The sequence below is a fragment of the Macaca mulatta genome, chromosome 14 (genome assembly GCF_049350105.2).
Source record: "Macaca mulatta isolate MMU2019108-1 chromosome 14, T2T-MMU8v2.0, whole genome shotgun sequence".
Lineage (NCBI taxonomy): Eukaryota > Metazoa > Chordata > Mammalia > Primates > Cercopithecidae > Macaca > Macaca mulatta.
The window spans coordinates 94,527,421-94,547,048 of NC_133419.1; the positions used below are offsets into that span (position 1 = coordinate 94,527,421).

Consider the following 19,628-nt stretch of genomic DNA (forward strand, 5'->3'; position numbering starts at 1 on the left):
GTTCTCTAGTGTAGACTATAGAACCTCACAGCATATATTTTCAATATTAATCTTACCCGCAAATTAATTAGAAGTTATTCAGTTATTTAACGAGCAAAATAAACATCTTCCTGTTAAGTTTTTTAGGCTTGAAATTTGTGTTGCATACATGTTTCTGGAAAATACCTGAATTTTGGCACTTTTACTATTTTCATTTGAAAAATTATTTCTGGTTATAATGATTGGCGTCAAATAGCATTGTCATGTACACTGTTAAATTGTAAATATCAAGGAAAATAAAATTGTGCTTTTAACTAGTGGTTATAGCAGTGACCGAATATAAGATGGAACAATTTGTCTGGTAATACAATAGATGCTAAATAATTTTTTTCCCTTTTTTCTTTCTTTTAGTTCCCTTGGTAATGAAGACCCAACAGATTCCTTCAAAAGTTCTTTTTAAAAAATTATTAAATAAGATCCGAAGCCAAAAATCTCTCTGGACAATTAAATCCATGTCTGAGGATGAAAGTGAAATGATTACGACTGTTAGTGAAATTGAGAGTAAAGCACCAACGGTTGAGTCAGGAACAATTGCCAGTGAAGAGAGAACATTATCCTCTGGGCAGGAACAAGGTATTTCTCTCTAAGAGTCTCATTTTATATAAACCCTTTTAAGTTGTTCAAAAGTAGGTTCATTTCTGAAAAATCAAATAGCAGTTAAAAGGAACAAAACATAATCCTGCTAATTAAAAGCAACAAAGAAACATTATAAAACCCTTAATCTTCTTTCAGACCACTTTTAATCTAGTATTGTTATTTACGTATATTCATTCCAATCTGATCAATGAATCAAAATTAACCAGTTCCTTATTGAGATGTTCAGGCCGTTTTCTGATTTTTCTTGGCATTTTTGTGCTACAGCGGGCATCCTTTTAGTGAAGTCTTTGCCCACATCTTTATTTCCTTCCTTAGGAAGGACTCTTTAAAGAATAACTCCTGATCAAAGGATATATGAACATGTTAATGGCTTTTGAACATGTTGTATTCCCACCAGATACTTAGTTTCTTATTTGCTAATGTTAAATAATTTTCTGATAGGAAAAACAGGCTATTAACTGTACTTCCAGAAGTTATAAAGTATCTGTTCACATATAATTCAAGTATCTCCTTGATTGCGATTATTTTTAAAATGCGATTGGATTTGTATAGAAATGTTTTGCTTCTGTGCTTTTGAGAAAAGTGACTTGTGGTCTATATTTGGGTTTTGGATTTTATCCTGCGTCCCACAGGAAGCCATGAAGTATTTTCTTCCCTTGGCCCCTTGACAGTACCTTCCCTTGGTTTTCCTACTTTACTATTTTCTGTTGCATTTTCTTCGCTGTTTATCCACATCTCCATGTGGATATGCTTAGTCTAGAGCTCATTCCTCAAGTCCCTTCTCTTTATATCAAAACTCCCTAGTTGATCTCAAATGTCACACTTTACATTATCATCTATATGCTGATGTCTCCCAAGTGTGCATTTCTATTTTTGGCTTCCTGTTTGAACTCGCCTACTTATTTAACTGTTTCCTTCTCTTGTATATCTAGTAATATCTTAAATTTGTTCAGAAGTGACCTGTTGATATCCCCTCCCACCACACACCTGCTTTTCCTACAGTATTCCACATTTCAGTATCTGGCAATATGTTAATTCCCTTGCTCAAGCCAAAAACCTTATAATCATTCTGGTTCCCTCTTTTCATATCTTATGTCCAAACCATTAGCTGATCCAGTTGGCCCTACCCTCAAAATATATCCATAGTCCAACCATTTTTTTCCACCTACATCCTAGTTTAAGCCATGTTCATTTTCTAGGGTAGATTCTTGTAGTAGCCTGCTATTGTCAGCCTTTGCACCTCCCTATTATCGTCTCTTAACACAGTGGTCCTCTTAAAAGCAAGTAATCTCATGTCATTTCTTTGGATGAAGCCCTCCAATAACTGTCAGTTTCACTCAGTAAAAACCAGAGAGTTTATAGTGGTTTCAAAGCCTTGTATGACCTGCATACATACACCCCCACCACCACTACTCCCATACTCACTACCTCTCTGACTTCATTTGCCTGCCATACCTCCCTTCTACACTGTAGATGCCAGCTTGCTCGCTGTTTCTCAAACAGCAAACATAGGACTCGTGGTCTTAGCAATTGCTAGTCTTTTTGACTAGACTTCTCTTTTTCTCTGGTATTTCCTTGACTCACTCCCTCACTTCCTTCACATGTTTACTCAACTATCCCTTTCTCAATAAGGCCTTTTCTGACTATATAAAATGGCACACTTCTACTACTCCCCACCTCTACCCCAACCTCCACACCTTTCACTTCCTATCCCCTTTACCCTGCTTTCCCCCCATAGCTCTTATCAATATCTGATGGGCCCAGTAAAGTGACTTTGGTGCTTATTTTGCTTATTGTCTTAATGCCTACCCCACCCATCCATAAGGATAGGAACTTTGATTTTGTACATTGCTATGTCCCCAGAGTCTGGACTGCTGCCTTGTACAAAATAGGTGCTCAGTTAACATTTGTTGAATCGAATAATTTAAAGCAAGAGAGGTAAATTTGGAATCTAGACATACATATGATATTTAAAGCCATAGGCGTAGAAAACCTCTTGGAGGGGAAATAATTTAGTGAAAAGAGGGCTTGTAAGACCATCTGAGGGATTCCAGCATCTAGAAGATGGCTAGAGAAAGAGCAGATAGCAAAGTCAGTAAAAGGAGTGGCCAGAGAAGTAGGAGAGAATATGGTGTTGAAATCCAAACAAGGGGACTCTCATAGTCAATCCATGACCAAGTTCTTTTGATAAAAGGGCCTGGCCAGGCGCGGTGGCTCATGCCTGTACTCCCAGCACTTTGGGAGGCCCAGGCAGGCGGATCACAAGGTCAGGATATCGAGACCATCCTGGCTAACACGGTGAAACCCTGTCTCCACTAAAAATACAAAAAATTAGCCAGGCGTGGTGGTGGTGGGCGCCTGTAGTCCCAGCTACTCGGGAAGCTGAGGCAGGATAATGGCGTGAACCCGGGAGGCAGAGCTTGCAGTGAGCCGAGATCAGGCCACTACTCCAGCCTGGGAGACAGAGCGAGATTCCATCTCACAAGAAAAAAAAATGAGCCAGGCGTGGTGGCAGGTGCCTGTAGTCCCAGCTACTCCGGAGCATGAGGCAGGAGAATGGTGTGAACCTGGGAGATGGAGCTTCAGATCACGCCACTGTCTTCCAGTCTGGGCGGCAAAATGAGACTCTGTCTCAAAAGAAACAAACAAACAAAAAAGATAAAGGGCCTATATGAGCAGGCTTTCACCATTCTCATCTTGCTCTATTCCCCCCCTTGCCTCACTAAAACCATGCACACTAATCTCTCAGTTCCTTAAATGGGCCAAGGTTTGTTTCTTTATCCTCATGGGGCCTTTTATACTCTTTGGTCTGTCTGGAAAGATCTCCTATACATCTTCACATTGTTTACCTGGCTGGTTCTTCCTTATCTTTCAAGTGTCTGCTTAAATATCCTTTCCTCAGAGAAATTTCATCTTGCCCAGAAATCTATTATTTATTATACTCTATTGTATAACCCTTCACTCTTTTTATATAGTACTTATTACAATTTCTAATTTTTTTTTTTTTTTTTTTTTTTTTTTTTGAGACGGAATCTGCTCTGTCGCCCAGGCTGGAGTGCAGTGGCGCAATCTCACTGCAAGCTCCGCCTCCCAGGTTTACGCCATTCTCCTGCCTCAGCCTCCCGAGTAGCTGGGACTACAGGCGAGTAGCTGGGACTACAGGCGCCCGCCACCACGCCCGGCTAATTTTTTCTATTTTTAGTAGAGACGGGGTTTCACCGTGTTAGCCAGGATGGTCTTAATCTCCTGACCTCGTGATCCACCCACCTCGGCCTCGCAAAGTGCTGGGATTACAGGTGTGAGCCACTGCGCCCGGCCCACAATTTCTAATTTTATAATTTTTTCTGGGATAATTATGTGATGGTTCTGCCACCTACTCTGTAAAGCCTCCTTGAGGCCTTTTCTCATTCACTGTGGTATCCCCAGCATCTGCCACATAAGTAGGTGCCCAATGAATTAATGAGTGAACGAACGGATAGCTCCATGCAGAGTATCTGGCTACCCAGTTATGATCAGAACAAATTGCTTTAACTTCCTTCTCTGCTCTGGTTTCACAAATTATTTTTTAAAAACCTAGTATCCAAATATATCAAAGATACATTGACATTTTGTTAGCTTCTCTTTTTTAACTTTGATATCTTGTTATTTCCACTCTGTTTATGCTTTTCTCCTGTGTTTGAAACCCTATCAGCGTATCTTTTAAATCAGTTCTTCACGTTTTCACAATTTTAGTCTTTCATCTCTGTTGTTATCAGGCTTGGGTTTAATGAGAAATGTATCTGATCATCAGGAAGGTGACTGGATCTTAACTAGATGAGACATTCAGATGGCCCTAGATTGAATCTGTTAATACCAGAATTTTGTTATTTTGCTTTAAGTTTGACAATGATGATATATTCATAATAACAGTGGTATTATCTATTACAGTTGTTGAAAGTGATACACTAACAATTGAGTCTGGACCACTTGCCAGTGAAGATAAACCACTTTCGTGTGGTACAAACTCTGGAAAAGAACAAGGTATTTCTTTTTATCACATCCTAAAATTAAATTTGACTCCTGGCATCTTGCTTTTTTTTTTTTTTAAATAAAATTACATGTGATAAGAAAGGGCATTATAGTGGTGTCAAAATTCTAAATTATTGAAACTAATTTTTGTTTGGGGCATTCCCCTAGAAATAAATGAGACTCTGCCTATCACAACTGTAGCTCAGAGTTCAGTTCTACTTCATCCTCAAGAAGAAGCAGCCAGGATTAGAATGTCAGCAAGACAGAAACAGGTAATTTGAAATTTTATTTTTAAAGGTTTATTTTTTCCCCTAGGTACTATTATATAATTTTGTTTGGCCAATGAAATTTGTCTTAATGTCTGGCTACTTTTGATATCATGTTTTTGACATTGTCTTACACAAACATTTAGCTGATAAAATGCATGTTGTCTTTGCTCATACTGCTCATTCAACCCTTATTTTGTCTGCTTTATATTTTATATATTTGTATAGATCTTCCCTATAAAATTTATTAGCTTTTAAAAAGCAGAGACTATCTTCTTTAAAAAAATTCAGTTTATCCTACACAGTTTCTGATACAATGCTTTGTACATAGCAAGTATACAATAAATAATTGTTGAATTAACAAGTCCTTGTCATAATATTAGACACTCAGATGGGCTTTGTAATCTCACAAGTTTTTTGAAAAATAATACTTTAGAGGAAAAACTTTTAATATACAACCCCCTTTTTTCCTCTGTCGCCCAGGCTGGAGTACAGTGACATGATCATGGCTCACTGCAGTCCTGACCTCCTCAATTCAATCCTCTAACCTCAGCCTCCTGAGTAGCTAGGACTACAGGTATGGGCCACCATGACCAGCTAATTTTTTTTTTTTTCCTAGTAGAGATGAGGTCTTGCAGTGTTGCCCAAGCTAAACTTTAACCTCTTTAGGCTAGGCATAGTGACTCATGCCTGAAATCTCAGCACTATGGGAGGCTGAGGTGGACAGATCTCTTGAGCCCAGGAGTTTGAGACCAACCTGGCCAACATGGTGAAACCACGTCTCTACTAATAATACAAAAATCAGCCAGGTGTGGTGACACACATCTGTAGTCCCAGGTATCCGGGAGGCTAAGGTGGGAGGATTGCTTGAACCCAGGAGATGGAGGTTGCAGTGAGTCAAGATCACACCACTGCACTTCAGCCTGGATGACAGAGTGAGACTCCATCTCAAAAAAAAGAAGAAAAATCTACTTAACTTATAATTTTGGTCTCATCTACTTTTAATAAAATATTTTTTAACCCAACTTACCTTGAAGGAGGCTAATTATTACTAAGCAAGCCAGTTTATAGTCCTAGTTAGTTTTTTTCAGAAATACAGCTGGGGAATGATAATTCCATGAGCCAGTATTTCTTCTCAGATAAACACTTTCTCAGGCCGGGCGCAGTGGCTCATACCTGTCATCCCAGTACTTTGGGAGGCTTAGGTGGGTGAATCACCCGAGGTCAGGAGTTTGAGACCAGCCTGGCCAACATGGTGAAACCCCGTCTCTACTAAAACTACAAAAATTCTCTGGGCGTGGTGGTGCGCACCTATAATTCCAGCTACTCAGAAGGCTGAGGTAGGAGAATCGCTTGAACACAAGAGGCGGAGGTTGCAGTCAGCCAAGATTGTGCCACTGCATTCAGCCTGGGTGACAAAATTATCTCAAAAAAAAAAAAAAAGAAATAAAATTTTTTCGTCAATAGTCTAGAACAGTATTGTACAGTAGCACTTTCTGTGAAGATGGAAATATTCTATATCTATGTCCAGTATGTATCTGTTAGCCCCATGAGCTGTTGAATACTCAAAATGTTGTTAGTGTAACTGAGGAACTGAATTTTAAGTTTTATTTAATTTTAATTAAATTTAAGTAGTCACATAAAGCTAGTAACCACTGTATGGATAGTACAGTCATAGATGTACTACAGAACTGTAAACAATCTAAATTCAGGGGTTCTTATGAGTAAGTAAGAAAAGCTGTCTAGGAACTCAGTTTAAGCCACTGTTGCCTAACTAGGAATAGGTAAAGAATCAGGTCAAAACATTTTTTGTTTTGAAAACAAGATCATTGTTCATTATCTCTAGTTCTGTATGTAATAAAACAATGTGTATGCCTTTTTTTACTTATTCAGTAAATATTTATCTGTCTGTCAGGGACTGTACAGTGGTCCCTGCTTATCTACAGGGTATATGTTCCAAGACCCCTCGTGGATGCTTGATAGTACCAAACTGCAGATAATATTGATTTTTGATTTCTGTATATACTATGGGTGAATTTATTTTTCCTGCTTTATAATTCCACTGATAGAAGATTTACTCGTACCATAGATCTTAACAATCAGCTTATAATTCTTTTTCTTTCCTTATTGAGAACTTTCAACTTTTCACTAAAAGGAAGCACTTCGCAGCCTCTCTTTGACATATCTAAATTGCCAGCATTACTACTCTTGTGCTTTGGAGCCATTATAAAGTAAAATAAGGGTTATTTGAACACAAGCACTGTGATGCTGCAACAGGCAAGTTTTTGTAACAAAGATGGCTGCTAAGTAACAAATGGCCTGGTCCAGTTTACAGCATGGATATGCTGGACAAAGGGATTATTCATGTTTTCAGCAGTATAGAGCAGGACAGTACAAGATTTCATCACACTACTTAGAATAGTGCATAATTTAAAACATGAATTATTTCTGGAATTTTCTGTTTAAGATTTTCTGGCTGCTATTGACCCTGAGTAATTAAACCACAAAAGCTAAATTGCAGATAGGAGGAGACTAAGGTGCTGGATTTGGCAGGCTAGTTTTGTCCTCATGAACTCAAACACGTTCTTACTTAGAGTGTGAGTATGCTTGTATAATATTAGAGTTTATGTGTTATCTTTCTGCCATTTTCTTCTGTTCCATGCCTGACAAAAAAGACACAGAATGTTTTTCATTGCTTCTAGATAACTATACCTCTTAATGAGTATGGCTAAGAAATCAAAGTATTTTAGGAGGCCTTGATATTTAATTTCTTTACTCATTATTTATACTATTAAATGTGTGAACATAGAATTTGGCTGTACATCATTTGCTACTTCAGGGTAGTTCTTCAGTGGTGATCACGGTTTCCCTGTGCTCTCAGAAAGTAGAAATAGTTTATTTATTTATTCTTTCTTTTCCTTCTGCCTTTTTTTTACTTCTATCCCTTTTTCCCATTTCCCATCTTTTAATCCCATCCCCAGTTTAGGAATCCCAGCACTTTGGGAGGCTTAGGTGGGCGGATCACCCAAGGTCAGGAGTTTGAGACCAGCCTGGCCAACATGGTGAAACCCTGTCTCTACTAAAACTTCAAAACTACTTAGAATAGCTGTTCAACAGCTATTCAGTGACAGCAACAGAGATAAAGCATCACCACTTACTTCTTTGAAAATTGGTACTCTTGGTGAAGAAACCTAATTTCTTTTAAATGGAATGTGTGTTAGCTTTGCCTTTGTATGAGTTTGTTGTTAATAGATCAATAGTATTTTTGTTACCTAGATAATGGAAATAGAAGAGCAGAAGCAAAAGCAATTGGAATTACTTGAACAAATTGAACAGCAAAAATTAAGATTAGAAACTGACTGCTTCAGGGCTCAGCTGGAAGAAGAAAAAAAAAAAACTCAACCGACTGGGGTAGGATGCAGAAAATCTCATCACTACATAAATCGTTTGGTGAGGGGGGCAAGAAAATATGAGCACTTGTAGCATTTAAGAAAAGTAAAATGGATGGTCAGGCGTGGTGGCTCATGCCTGTAATCTCAGCACTTTGGGAGGCCGAAATGGGCAGATCACTTCAGGTCAGGAGTTCGAGAGCAGCCTGGCCAATGTGGTGAAACCCCATCTCTACTAAAAATACAAAAATTAGCTGGGCGTGGTGGCACGTCCCTGTAATCCCAGCTACTGCGGAGGCTGAGGCAGGAGAATCGCTTGAACCTGGGAGGTGGAGGTTGCGGAGCGAGGCTCCATCTCAAAAAACAATAATAATAATAATAAAAGTAAAATGCCTTTATAATTCTTATTTGGTCTTTTTTTAATATAATGTATGTATATATGAATAAATTTGCATCAGTTACAGCTTTCATCTTTCAGTTTCTATAGGATATTAATAGATATGAACATGGTTTGTAGGTAATGTGTACGTTGAGCTTTTGGACCTGCACTAAAGGAGAATGACAGATTAGTTCATTTCTTACTAATGGAAATGCCAGTCATTTTGTAAAAAATAAAGCTGTATAGAAGTTTACAATTATAGAACTGGATGTAAAAAATACCTCAATACTTATTTCTAAATTTGCTTTTTAATTAGTAACTTTGTCTTTTATTAGGTTGGCATTGCTCCAGCATCATGCGCTGTAATTTCTGATGAAGATAGTCATAGGCAGATGATTCGTAACTATCAACATCAGCTTTTACAACAAAACAGGTATTAGCTAGGTTATAATTTGTATGTGATCATATGTGGCTACATTTTTAGGATTTATTATTTCATTTATATGAAGATCTAATTTGGATTTCCTTAGAACTATGGCATTTAGAACTGCCATTCTTAAAGGACAGTGTGAGTGTAATTTCTTTTCACCATGAGTATTGCCAATCCTAGATTGCTGTTTGTTAAATTTAATGTATAGATATGGGGCTTTTTGTTTTTCATTAAAAAAGAATAATTGCTTTTGTTTTTGTTAGGTTACACAGGCAGTCTGTTGAAACAGCCAGGAAGCGATTACTTGAATATCAAACTATGTTAAAAGGAAGGTGCCCATCGATGTCAGCTCCATCACTGATAACTGATTCTGTCATATCAGTGCCGTCATGGAAATCTGAGAGACCAACTGCTATATCAGAGCATTGGGATCAAAGTCAGAGACTCAAGTTGAGTCCTGACAAATACCAACCCATACAACCTGTACAGACCTCCAAATTAGAACAAGATCATTTTCAAGTAGCGAAACAAAATCACTTTCCACAAAGACAGGTGGAAACAGCAGAAACATCAGGAGCTTCAGATACTTTAACCAATCAGTCTTTAGAATCACAAGAACATCTGAGGCAATTCTCTCAGACTGAAACACAACAGAGAGACTATAAATTGGTCCCCGAAAATTCTGAGACACTTTCAAGGGCTTTGTCACATGACAGGCGGCTAATATCACAGGATGCTAGAAAAATATCTGAAACATTTAGGGCAACAACTTTTCAAAGTTTAGATTCCCAACAATTGTTCTCAGAGAATAGTGAAAATATATCTTCCCATCTAACTGAACCTTCTTCATTTGTACCACTGGTACCTCAGCATTCTTTTAGTTCTCTGCCTGTTAAAGTTGAATCAGGAAACATTCAAGAACCCTTTTCAGCCATGAGCAAAAGTACAGTTTCTACAAGCCATTCTATAATCAATCAAATGTATGATAGGCCTTTACTACCCTCAGAGAATATCACAGTCCAGCAAGGTAATATGAAGGCTCTCCAAGAACAGTTAGACCTACAGAAGAAAGTTCTTCAGGCAAGACAGGAAGCTCAGGAACAGTTGCTTTTGTGCAAACAGAAAGAATTGGAACAGCAAACTGGCCTCTCGGTATTCCTTCCCTTGGTAACTCCAGATTTATCTGCTTTATTGCCTTCTGCCAAAGCAGATTTGGGGAGAACGAAGGAATCTTCACCAACCAAGAATAATACTGCAGTTTCCTCAGACCATCATGTGATCTCACAACTTCAGGATAGGCTTTTGAGTCTTTCACAGCCTATCCTATCACAGCAAAATAATTTTAAATTTCTCCAAGAGCAGTTGAATATTCAGAAGGATAGCCTTCAGGCTAGGCGAGAAGCCCAGGAAGTATTGTGTGTACATAAACAGAGTGAATTAGATGGAAGAGTATGTTCTGAACAGGCTGAGCCCTCTTCTTTCCCATTTCAGGTAGCTCAGCATACATTTACTTCACTACCATCTACTGATACGAAATCTGGAAAAACACAGGAGCAATATTCATCTAAGAGCGATAAAGGACTTGTTTCATGCCAATCTGACATCCCCAAATCTCAGGATGGGTCTTCGAGTTTCCTACAGCAGTTCCTACCTCTACATGATAGTTTGAAGTTGCTCCAAGAACAGTTGACTAAACAGAGGGATACTCTTCAGGCTAGGCATGAAGCTCAGGTGGAATTACTTTTACATAGACAAAGAGATTTGGGGGACAGTAAGTCTGGGCCAGTGAGCTCTTCATCCTCACCAGTGGTTGTTCAGCATTCAGTTGCTTCACAAGCTTCTGCTAAAGCTGAGCCTAGGAGAATTCAGGAGCTTTATTTATCTGAGAAGGAGAAGGTAGTTCCCTCCAGTCATTTGATAATCCCAACATTTCAGGATAAGTCTCTTAGTTTTCCACAGCATAGCCTGCCACAGCAAGAAAATTTGACAATACTCCAAGAACAGTCACAAATACAAAGGGTAATACTTGGTGCTAAAGAAGGAACTCAGGAATTTGTACACACAGAAAGTGAATTGGAGAAAAGGATTTCTTCTGAACAGACTGGCACCTCTTCATCCCTCTCCCAGGTAGATGAATCTGAGAGATTCCAGGAATGTGTATCAATCAAGAGTGACACTACCATTCCCTTAAGCCATCCTAAAATCCCAAGATGTCAGGAAAGACTTTTGAGAGTTTCACAATGTATACTACCTCTACAAGATAATTTGGAGGAACACCAAGCATGGCTAGACACTGAGAAAGAAGCCTTTCATTTCAGCCAGAAAACCCAAGAAAACACAGCTTCTGAACAAAGTGGCTCATCTTCATTCATACCCCAGTTGGTACAGCTTTCATTTACCTCGTTAGCTTCAGCTGAGTCTGGCACAATCCTGGAGCCTCTTTTAACAGAGAGTGAAAGTAAAATTTTTTCAGGCCACCTTCAGATCCCACAATTGCAAGATAGACTTTTGAGGATATCGCAACTTATCCAGCCTCAACAAGATAATTTGAAGGCACTTCAAGAACAGTTAGCTACACAGAGAGAAGCCATCATTCTAGCTAGACAAGAAGCTCGGGAAGAATTACTTTTACATCAACAGAGTGAATGGGAAGGAAGAATATCTCCTGAGCAGGTTGACACCTCTTCCTTACCCCTAGTACCACAGCATTCATTCACCTCATTACCTCTTACTGAATCTGAAAGAAACCAAGAACCATGTTCAGTTAACAGTGATAATATGGTATCCTCAGGTCCCTCAGAGGTAACATTGCCTGATAGGCCGTTGGGCTTATCACATCTTGTTTTACCTCAACAAGATAATTCGATTGCACTCGAAGAACACTTGCATGCACAGACAGATTTCCTTCCTTCTATTGAGAAAACCCAGAAAGAACTGGTTTTGTCACAACCATGTAAATTTGAGGAAAAGGTATCTTCTGAGCATTTTATCCAGTCTCACCATGGTGATTTGCAGGCACTTCAACAGCAGTTGGATACACAGAAGAAAGCCATTCGCTCTATACATGAAGTCCAAGAAGAATTGCTTTTGCAAAGATTAAGTGAATTGGAGAAAAGAGTATCATCTGAACAAGTTAGCTCCTCTTCATTCTTATCCCAGGTAGTACTGCCTGTTGTTGACTCTGAAAGAACCCAGAAGTCTTTCCCAACCAAAAGTAATGATACTGTTCCCTCAAGTCATCCTGAGATCCCAAGATTACAGGATAGACTTTTGAGTTTATCACAGCCTATTCTGCCTCAGCAAGATAATTTGACAGCACAATTGGATGCACAAAGGGAAGTGGTGTATTCTTATGAGAAACCCCAGGAAGAACTGCCTTTAAACAAACAAAGAAAGTTGAACAAAAGTGAATCTGCTGAGCATACTATCCCCTCTTTGTTGCTACCCAAGGAAACAGAGCATTCGTTTATTCCACTACCTTTTGCAGAAGCTAAACCTAAAAGCACTTGTGAATTGTATTCATCCCAGAATGAACATGCAGCTCCCCCAAGTGGTCCTGTGATCCCAGGGTTTCAAGATAGACTTCTGAGTTTTTCACAGCCTGTCTTAGCTCAGCAAGATAACTTGGGACTTCAGAAGCAGTTGGATCTACAAAGAGAAGTTTTGCATTATAGCCAGAAAGCCCAAGAAAAATTGCTTGTGCAGAGACAAACAGCATTGCAGCAGCAGATGCAGAAACATGAAGAGACTTTGAAGGATTTCTTTAAAGACAGTCAGGTATGTTTTAAACCTGAATAATAATGAAACAATAGAAGCTTAAACCGAAATCAGTTTTTAATACTAGTATTACAAGTTTTCAATTATTGAGAATAAGTAGTTTGACCTTAACTGTGCTTTGGTTTTCCACCCTAAATGATATGGAAGTTAAAACAAAAATCAATCCACCCACATGGTATTTATGAGGTTAAGAGTTACGTGAAGCCCAATTAATTTATTTTTTTTATTTTCTTTTGTTTTTTCTTTTTCTTTTTCTTTTTTTTTTTTTTTTAAGACAAGGTCTTGTTCTATTGTCCTGGCTGCGGTGCGTTGCACCATGTCGGCTCACTGCAACTCCCACCTCCTGGGTTTAAGTGGTTCTTGTGCCTCAGTCTCCCAAGTAGCTGGGATTACAGGCGTGTACCACCATACCTGGCTAAATTTTGTATTTTTTTTTTTTTAGTAGAGATGGGGTTTCACTATGTTGGCCAGGTTGGTCTGAAACCAACTTCAGCCTCCCAAAGTGCTGGGATTACAGGTGTGAGCCACCACACCTGGCCCGAAGTTCAGTTAATTTCACATGCAAACACAACACAAAACAATGTAGATTCTTATTTTGGAGTTTTGTTTTAATGCATTTTAAGCTTACTGTAAGATTAAAATTGTAAAAAAATAACTGGTTAGCAGAATTTATCTTATGCAGCAACGGACATTGTGCTCTTTGTTGACATATACAAATCAAAATCAATACCATCCTTTTTTCTCAAGTGACACTATTATGGCTTGGTGTAAAACTGGCAATGATTTTAGGCTGATGTAGAGCTGGACCTGCTGCTTATATCTGAATTGTTCATAAGACTCTGGCCCAGTGACTCATTCATAGTTGCCCTACCGGGGAGACAAGGGTATATTCTAAATTTGAATGTATCCTTTTTATTTTAAAAGGCCAGTTCCGCTGGGCATGGTGACTCAGGCCTATAATTCCAACACTTTGAGAGGCCATGGCAGGTGGTTCTCCCAAGCCCAGGAGTTCAAGACCAGCCTGGGCAACATGGCAAAACCCTGTCTCTACAAAAAATACAAAAATTAGCCAGGCATGGTAGCATGTACCTCTAGTCCTAGCAACTCTGGAGGCTTACGTGGGAGGATGACTTGAGCCCAGGAGGTTGAGGCTGCAGTAAACCATATTATGCCACTGTACTCCAGCCTGGGTAATGAGGGAGACCCTATCTCAAAAAAATAAATAAATGAAAGGCTACTTCCTAAATTTATTATTTAGTCTAAATAGAATTCTACAAATCCTTTAATGTAGAAAAGAAGCTTAAGTTGGGTTTAGGAAGAGTTAACGTCTAGAGATTTACTGGTCATTTAAAGGAAAAGTAATGGCAAAAGAAAAGCAGAGGGAAATACTCAAATATAATCTCTTACGGAAAGATGCAATGGAGGCTAAGTTTTTTTTGTTTTGTTTTTTCTTTGTTTGTTTGTTTGTTTTTGAAATGGAGTCCTGCTCTGTGACCAGGCTGGAGTACAGTGGCGTCATCTTGGCTCACTGCAACCTCTGACTCCCTGGTTGAAGCAATTCCTTTGCCTCAGCCTCCCGGGTAGCTGAGATTACAGGCATGTGCCACCAGGCCCAGCTAATTTTTGTATTTTTTATAGAGACAGGGTTTTGCCCTGTTGCCCAGGTTGGTCTCAATCTCCTGACATCATGATCTGCCCGCCTCGGCCTCCCGAACTGCTGGGATTACAGGCATGAGCCACTGCACCTGGCTGGAGACTAAGTTTTTAAGTCCAAGGCTGTGAATGGTGGTATTTTCTTTCTTTCTTTTTTTTTTTTTTTTGAGACGAAATCTTGCTCTGTTGTCCAGGCTGCAGGCTGGAGTGCAATGGCACGATCTCGGCTCACTGCAACCTCTGCCTCCCAGTTTCAAGTGATTCTCCTGCCTCAGCCTCCTAAGTAGCTGGGATTATGGGCACGCACCACTACGTCCAGCCAATTTTTGTATTTTTAGTAGAGATGGGGTTTTACCATGTTGGCCAGACTGGTCTTGAACTCCTGACTTCAGGTAACCTGCCCACCTTGGCTTCCCAAAGTGCTGGGATTACAGATGTGAGCCACGGTACCCGGCCAAATGGTTGTCTTTTCAGTGGAAATCCTTTTGGCATTAGAAGCATATCTTATTTTTTATATATAGATAAAAATGTAAAGTGTGATTGATGGAACTGTTTATTTGGTTGACTTTCTAATTTAAGAAGGGAGATAAAAATCTAATGAATACTTCTTCACATGATCCCCCAACTTGTGTTTCCCCACCCTCATCGCCACTTTTTCAGATAAGTAAGCCCACAGTTGAAAATGATTTAAAAACCCAGAAGATGGGACAGCTCAGAGAGTGGTTTCCTAACACACAAGATCTAGCAGGAAATGATCAGGAAAACATTAGGCATGCAGATAGGAACAACTCTGATGATGATCATTTGGCTTCAGACGACACTAGTGCCAAGCAAAGTGGTAAGATAATTGTGTTTAATTATTTCACTGATTATTCCTTGTTTTCGTCCCCTGTAGTTTGCTAGTTGAAGAAAAGTTAGAAGTATGTTAATAGATTTTGTATTGTACCCAACCTTGTCATTGACTTAATAGGTGAGCATCTGGAAAGAGATCTGGGGAGAAGATCCTCAAAACCACCTGTAGCAAAAGTCAAGTGTGGTTTGGACTTAAACCAGCATGAACTTAGTGCGATACAAGAAGTAGAGTCACCAGCAAGTGGCAGAACTTCTCTACTAGGTAAATAGATGGTTTGATAAAATAAGATTTTTAAATAATTTGCCAGTTTTCTACTTTTTTTTGAGATGGAGTCTTGCTCTGTTGCCCAGGCTGGAATGCAATGGTGTGATCTTGGCTCACTGCAACCTCCACCTTCAGGGTTCAAGCAATTCTCCTGCCTCAGCCTCCCAAGTAGCTGGGATTACAGGTGCCCACCACCACACCCAGCTAATTTTTGTATTTTTAGTAGAGACAGGGTTTCACCATGTTGGCCAGGCTGGTCTTGAACTCCTGACCTCAGATAATCTGCTCGCCTCAGCCTTCCGAAGTGCTGGGATTACAGGCGTGAACCACCATACCTGGTCTACATTTTTTCAGAGTGTAAAATGTTTTTTGTTAAACTTATAGCAGAAAAGGGAGATTGGAAAAAAAAAAAAGAAACCTAGACTGACTTTTATGAAAAGGAAAAAATGGTTTATGTAAACAGTATTTAAAATTAGGACTTAAGGAAATGTGGCATGGGTAATAACTATGACTATACAGTTTCTTTATCTTGTTTATGGGGAAAACAACTTATTGTAGACAAAAATTTTTTGATTTTCTGTGTTCTGACACTATTGTTCCCTCTGCTTCCTTTCATGTCTGCCTTCTAAATGTGTTTCTTTAGGATACACTCAGGTTGTTTTTTTTCTCTTTTCCTTTGTCACTTTTTACTTTCCTACCTTCATTGCTCTTTTCTTGTATTTTTATAGGATTATTATGCTTAAATCCTGGCTTTATGGTCAATTAGAACAGATATATTTATTCACTGTACTACTTTCTACATGCAGGTGTCAGAAAAAAATATTAAAACACCCATCCCTGTAATTCTTAATAGTCTTATGTGAATTTCATAATTCTTTCTAGAATTCAGATTCACTAAATAATTTTTGCGATCAAACTTATCAAAATAAATTATTTTTTAAAGGGGAAAATTAGTTTTGTCAATAGAAAGGTACTTAGAAGTTGTATCCTCGTTAGTATAGTAGTTGAAAAAAAAAGCTGTAATGTTAATATTAGCTGTTTTGATCTTCAGCTATAAAATATTGTACCTGTGTTTCTGAGCGTTTGAAAGAATTAAGGGAGGTATGCCAGGTGCAGTGACTCACACCTGTAATCCCAGCACTTTGGGAGGCTAAGATGGGAGGATTGAGACCAACCTGGTATAACACAGTGAAACCCCATATGGTGGCGCTTGCCTGTAGTTCCAGCTACTTGGGAGGCTGAGGTGGGAGACTCACCTAAGCTCAGGGGGTTGAGACTGCAGTGGTTTCTTTTAAGTCTAGGAATAAGTCTAAATAAGTCAAGATCCCTAGGTAGGTGAACTAAAATCCCTACCAAAACCCCCAGTAGGTGAACTACCGGGCCCTCATGATCTTTCTCTTCCTCCCAAGACTTAGTAAGTGTCATTTGTTTGGTAAACTTATTCAGATTTCCTTCTCATGAAATCTTGTTCTCATCATAGCCTTTACCATACTTCTTAGGGTAATACTTGTATCATCATATTACATGCAAGTAATTTAAAAAGGGAAATAGCGCTCAAAGGTATAACATGAAACAGCAGTTCTTCCTGCCCCCTACACACCCTTTAATACCACTCACCAGAGGCAGTTACTTTTCAAGTCTTTTAAGTATTTCTTCTTGTATTTACTTCCATAGTTGCAGTGGGTTTAAGCAAAAATTAAGCTAAATTATCATTATGGTGATACACAGACCTTTTTCACTGCTGAGTTCATTAGTATATTATGTGATTATATTTTATTTTTCTAAACTTTTTTTCGTGTAGTAAATTGTCTTCTTTATTTAATTTGCTTAAAGTTTTTTTAGAGTGTCTGTCTTTCCACTTTCTACTACTTCAGTTAAATACTTCTCAGTATAATGTAGTTTGGACTATTTTCTCTTTGTGTGGAACACCTTTTAGTTGGAAGTTTTATGGGCCATGCTATGCATTCTTAACAAGGGTGTTTTTCCCCCTACAGGGATAAAAATTGGTTCTTGGGGAGGTGAAAAAAACTTTTTATATGTACAAAGCACAAATATGCATAAACAGATATGCAGTATATTTGTGGTTATTAAAACTGAATGGGGATAGAGGCAGTTTGAAAAGGAAAAGTCTAAAAAGACTCCTTAAGGGATGATAAAAATAAGGTTGAGAAATACTGATCTATATTGATCTTTCCATTTTTTCTTCTCTTCCTTGTAGTTCATTTCTTTTTCTTTGGGTTTTGTTTTCTGGGCAAATTTTCTTAATTTTGTCTTCTGACTTTTCTTTTGAACTTTTGATCAAATTGTAGTTTCTAAAAGGTTACTCTTTTTCTCTGATTATTTTCCTTTTTTATAGCATCCTGCTGTTGTTTCATGGATGCAGAATATCTACTTCAAATATTTATAGTGGATTTTTTGGTTTGGGGTTTTATATTTTTTGTTTGAGTTCTTTCATTTTTGTTGTCTCTGTCTTATACTTTAGAGCCTTTCCTCTAATATCTTCATATTTGAACGGGGTGCTAAAAGGCCAGTTGGAGGTTTTGTCAGGGTGAGGGGCCATATATGCTGTTGGACTTTATTAGAAAAAGTATGGCTTTGTAGAGAGGACACTCACCTTAGTATCTGTCATTCCATTCCTTGAGGGAAGTTTAGTTTATTCAAAGAAATACCTTCTAAGCTTGATATAAGCCTGGCTGTTGATATTATTGAGCCAGACCTAAGAGATCTGGATTGAGGATACAGACTTTGTTTTAATGCCCTCTGATTTCCTTATGGCATTCTGTCACCCCCTTCCACTCTTGCCTCCTTTCTGTGTCTGATCCCCTGGACCCCAGAGTGTATCAGATTCGGTTTCTCCGGAGAATAAACCTTTAGTTTCCTCTGGAGATGTTGTTGATGGACAGGGATCTCAGGAGAGGGATGTAACTCTTCCAAGTACATAGTCTTAAATGTTCTGTTTTTAGTTTCCTGCTGCATGTAGTCCTTTTGTAGTAGTGCCTAGCACCCTTAATTCCCCAGTTTTTGGGGGGATGCTTTATCAAAATATAACCTTCAAATAAGTGCACAAATCATGTTTGTTTCAGTGGTTTATCACTGTAATAATCACACCCATGTAAACACCACCAGGTCAAGAAGTGGAACATTAGAGAACCCAGTAAACACTTCTCTTTTACCTTCTCAGTTATCATCCCCTCTCTTCTAAACCATATCTTGATTCTTATACCACAAATTAGTTGTGGTTATTTTTGAACTTTATGTATAAATTGTGAATGCATGTTATAATGGCTGGTAAATTCTCCATGAATTTTCTTTGTGATTAGTCAATACTGGGGCATAATCTGATGTGGTGAGGTAGCAGCATCATTAAAAGCTTAGTAAAATTGAGTACAAATAATGTAAAAGCTTGACTGTGAAAGATAAGGAATTATTTTCTTGCTATGTACTTTAAGTCTTTAAGGGTTTAGATTTCTACCCATAATCTAAATTGGCACTTTAGTTCTAGCTATTAATAGTTCCAGAAACTGAAGTGGAAATTTTTTTTTCCCCCAGGTAAACCAGGTATTTATCAAGACAGAGACCCCCTGAGAGTCTCAATAAGCCGAGAACAAAGTTTCTTTGGGAGCCCATTGGCCTGTGATCCATTTAGTTGTCTTCAACAGGTTGGCCAAGAGAATGTCTGTGGTGATGACTATGATGAAGCAGGTGAGAAATAAATGGAAAGTAGAATTGTATGCACAAGGATACGTGGACAAAAGATATTTATTATTTTGTTATTTGTAATGGTGAAAAATGGTAAATAACCTTAGTTACTGCTGTTAATGGAATCGTTATGATGCACCCTTACTATATTTTTCTATGCAGTCGTTAAATGAGTAATTTTGCTTTTAAATTGTTTTACTAAATACCAGTAAGAAGTTTATCAAGGTATGAGTTTTATACAATTGGCAGCATCCGTAAATTTTATCTTTAAGCT

The 19,628-nt window shown here is 38.5% G+C and overlaps 1 protein-coding gene across 10 annotated transcripts in view; it reads left to right on the top strand.

Annotated features, from left to right (window-relative positions):
• The window catches only part of CEP295 (centrosomal protein 295), a 70,768-nt gene that overhangs the window by 26,241 nt on the left and 24,899 nt on the right, over positions 1–19,628 (top strand). For 5 of the 10 annotated variants that reach the window (XM_015115471.3, XM_015115472.3, XM_015115474.3 and 2 more), the window contains exons 10-18: positions 391–612; positions 4,564–4,656; positions 4,813–4,916; positions 8,187–8,321; positions 9,014–9,111; positions 9,372–12,885; positions 15,199–15,376; positions 15,509–15,652; positions 19,205–19,357. In XM_015115471.3, the coding sequence (XP_014970957.3) occupies positions 391–612; positions 4,564–4,656; positions 4,813–4,916; positions 8,187–8,321; positions 9,014–9,111; positions 9,372–12,885; positions 15,199–15,376; positions 15,509–15,652; positions 19,205–19,357 (4,641 nt within the window). Of the gene's footprint in view, positions 1–390; positions 613–4,563; positions 4,657–4,812; positions 4,917–8,170; positions 8,322–9,013; positions 9,112–9,371; positions 12,886–15,198; positions 15,377–15,508; positions 15,653–19,204; positions 19,358–19,628 lie in introns of all 10 variants that reach the window. The other 5 variants (XM_015115473.3, XM_015115476.3, XM_077964206.1 and 2 more) reach the window with 3 other exon arrangements.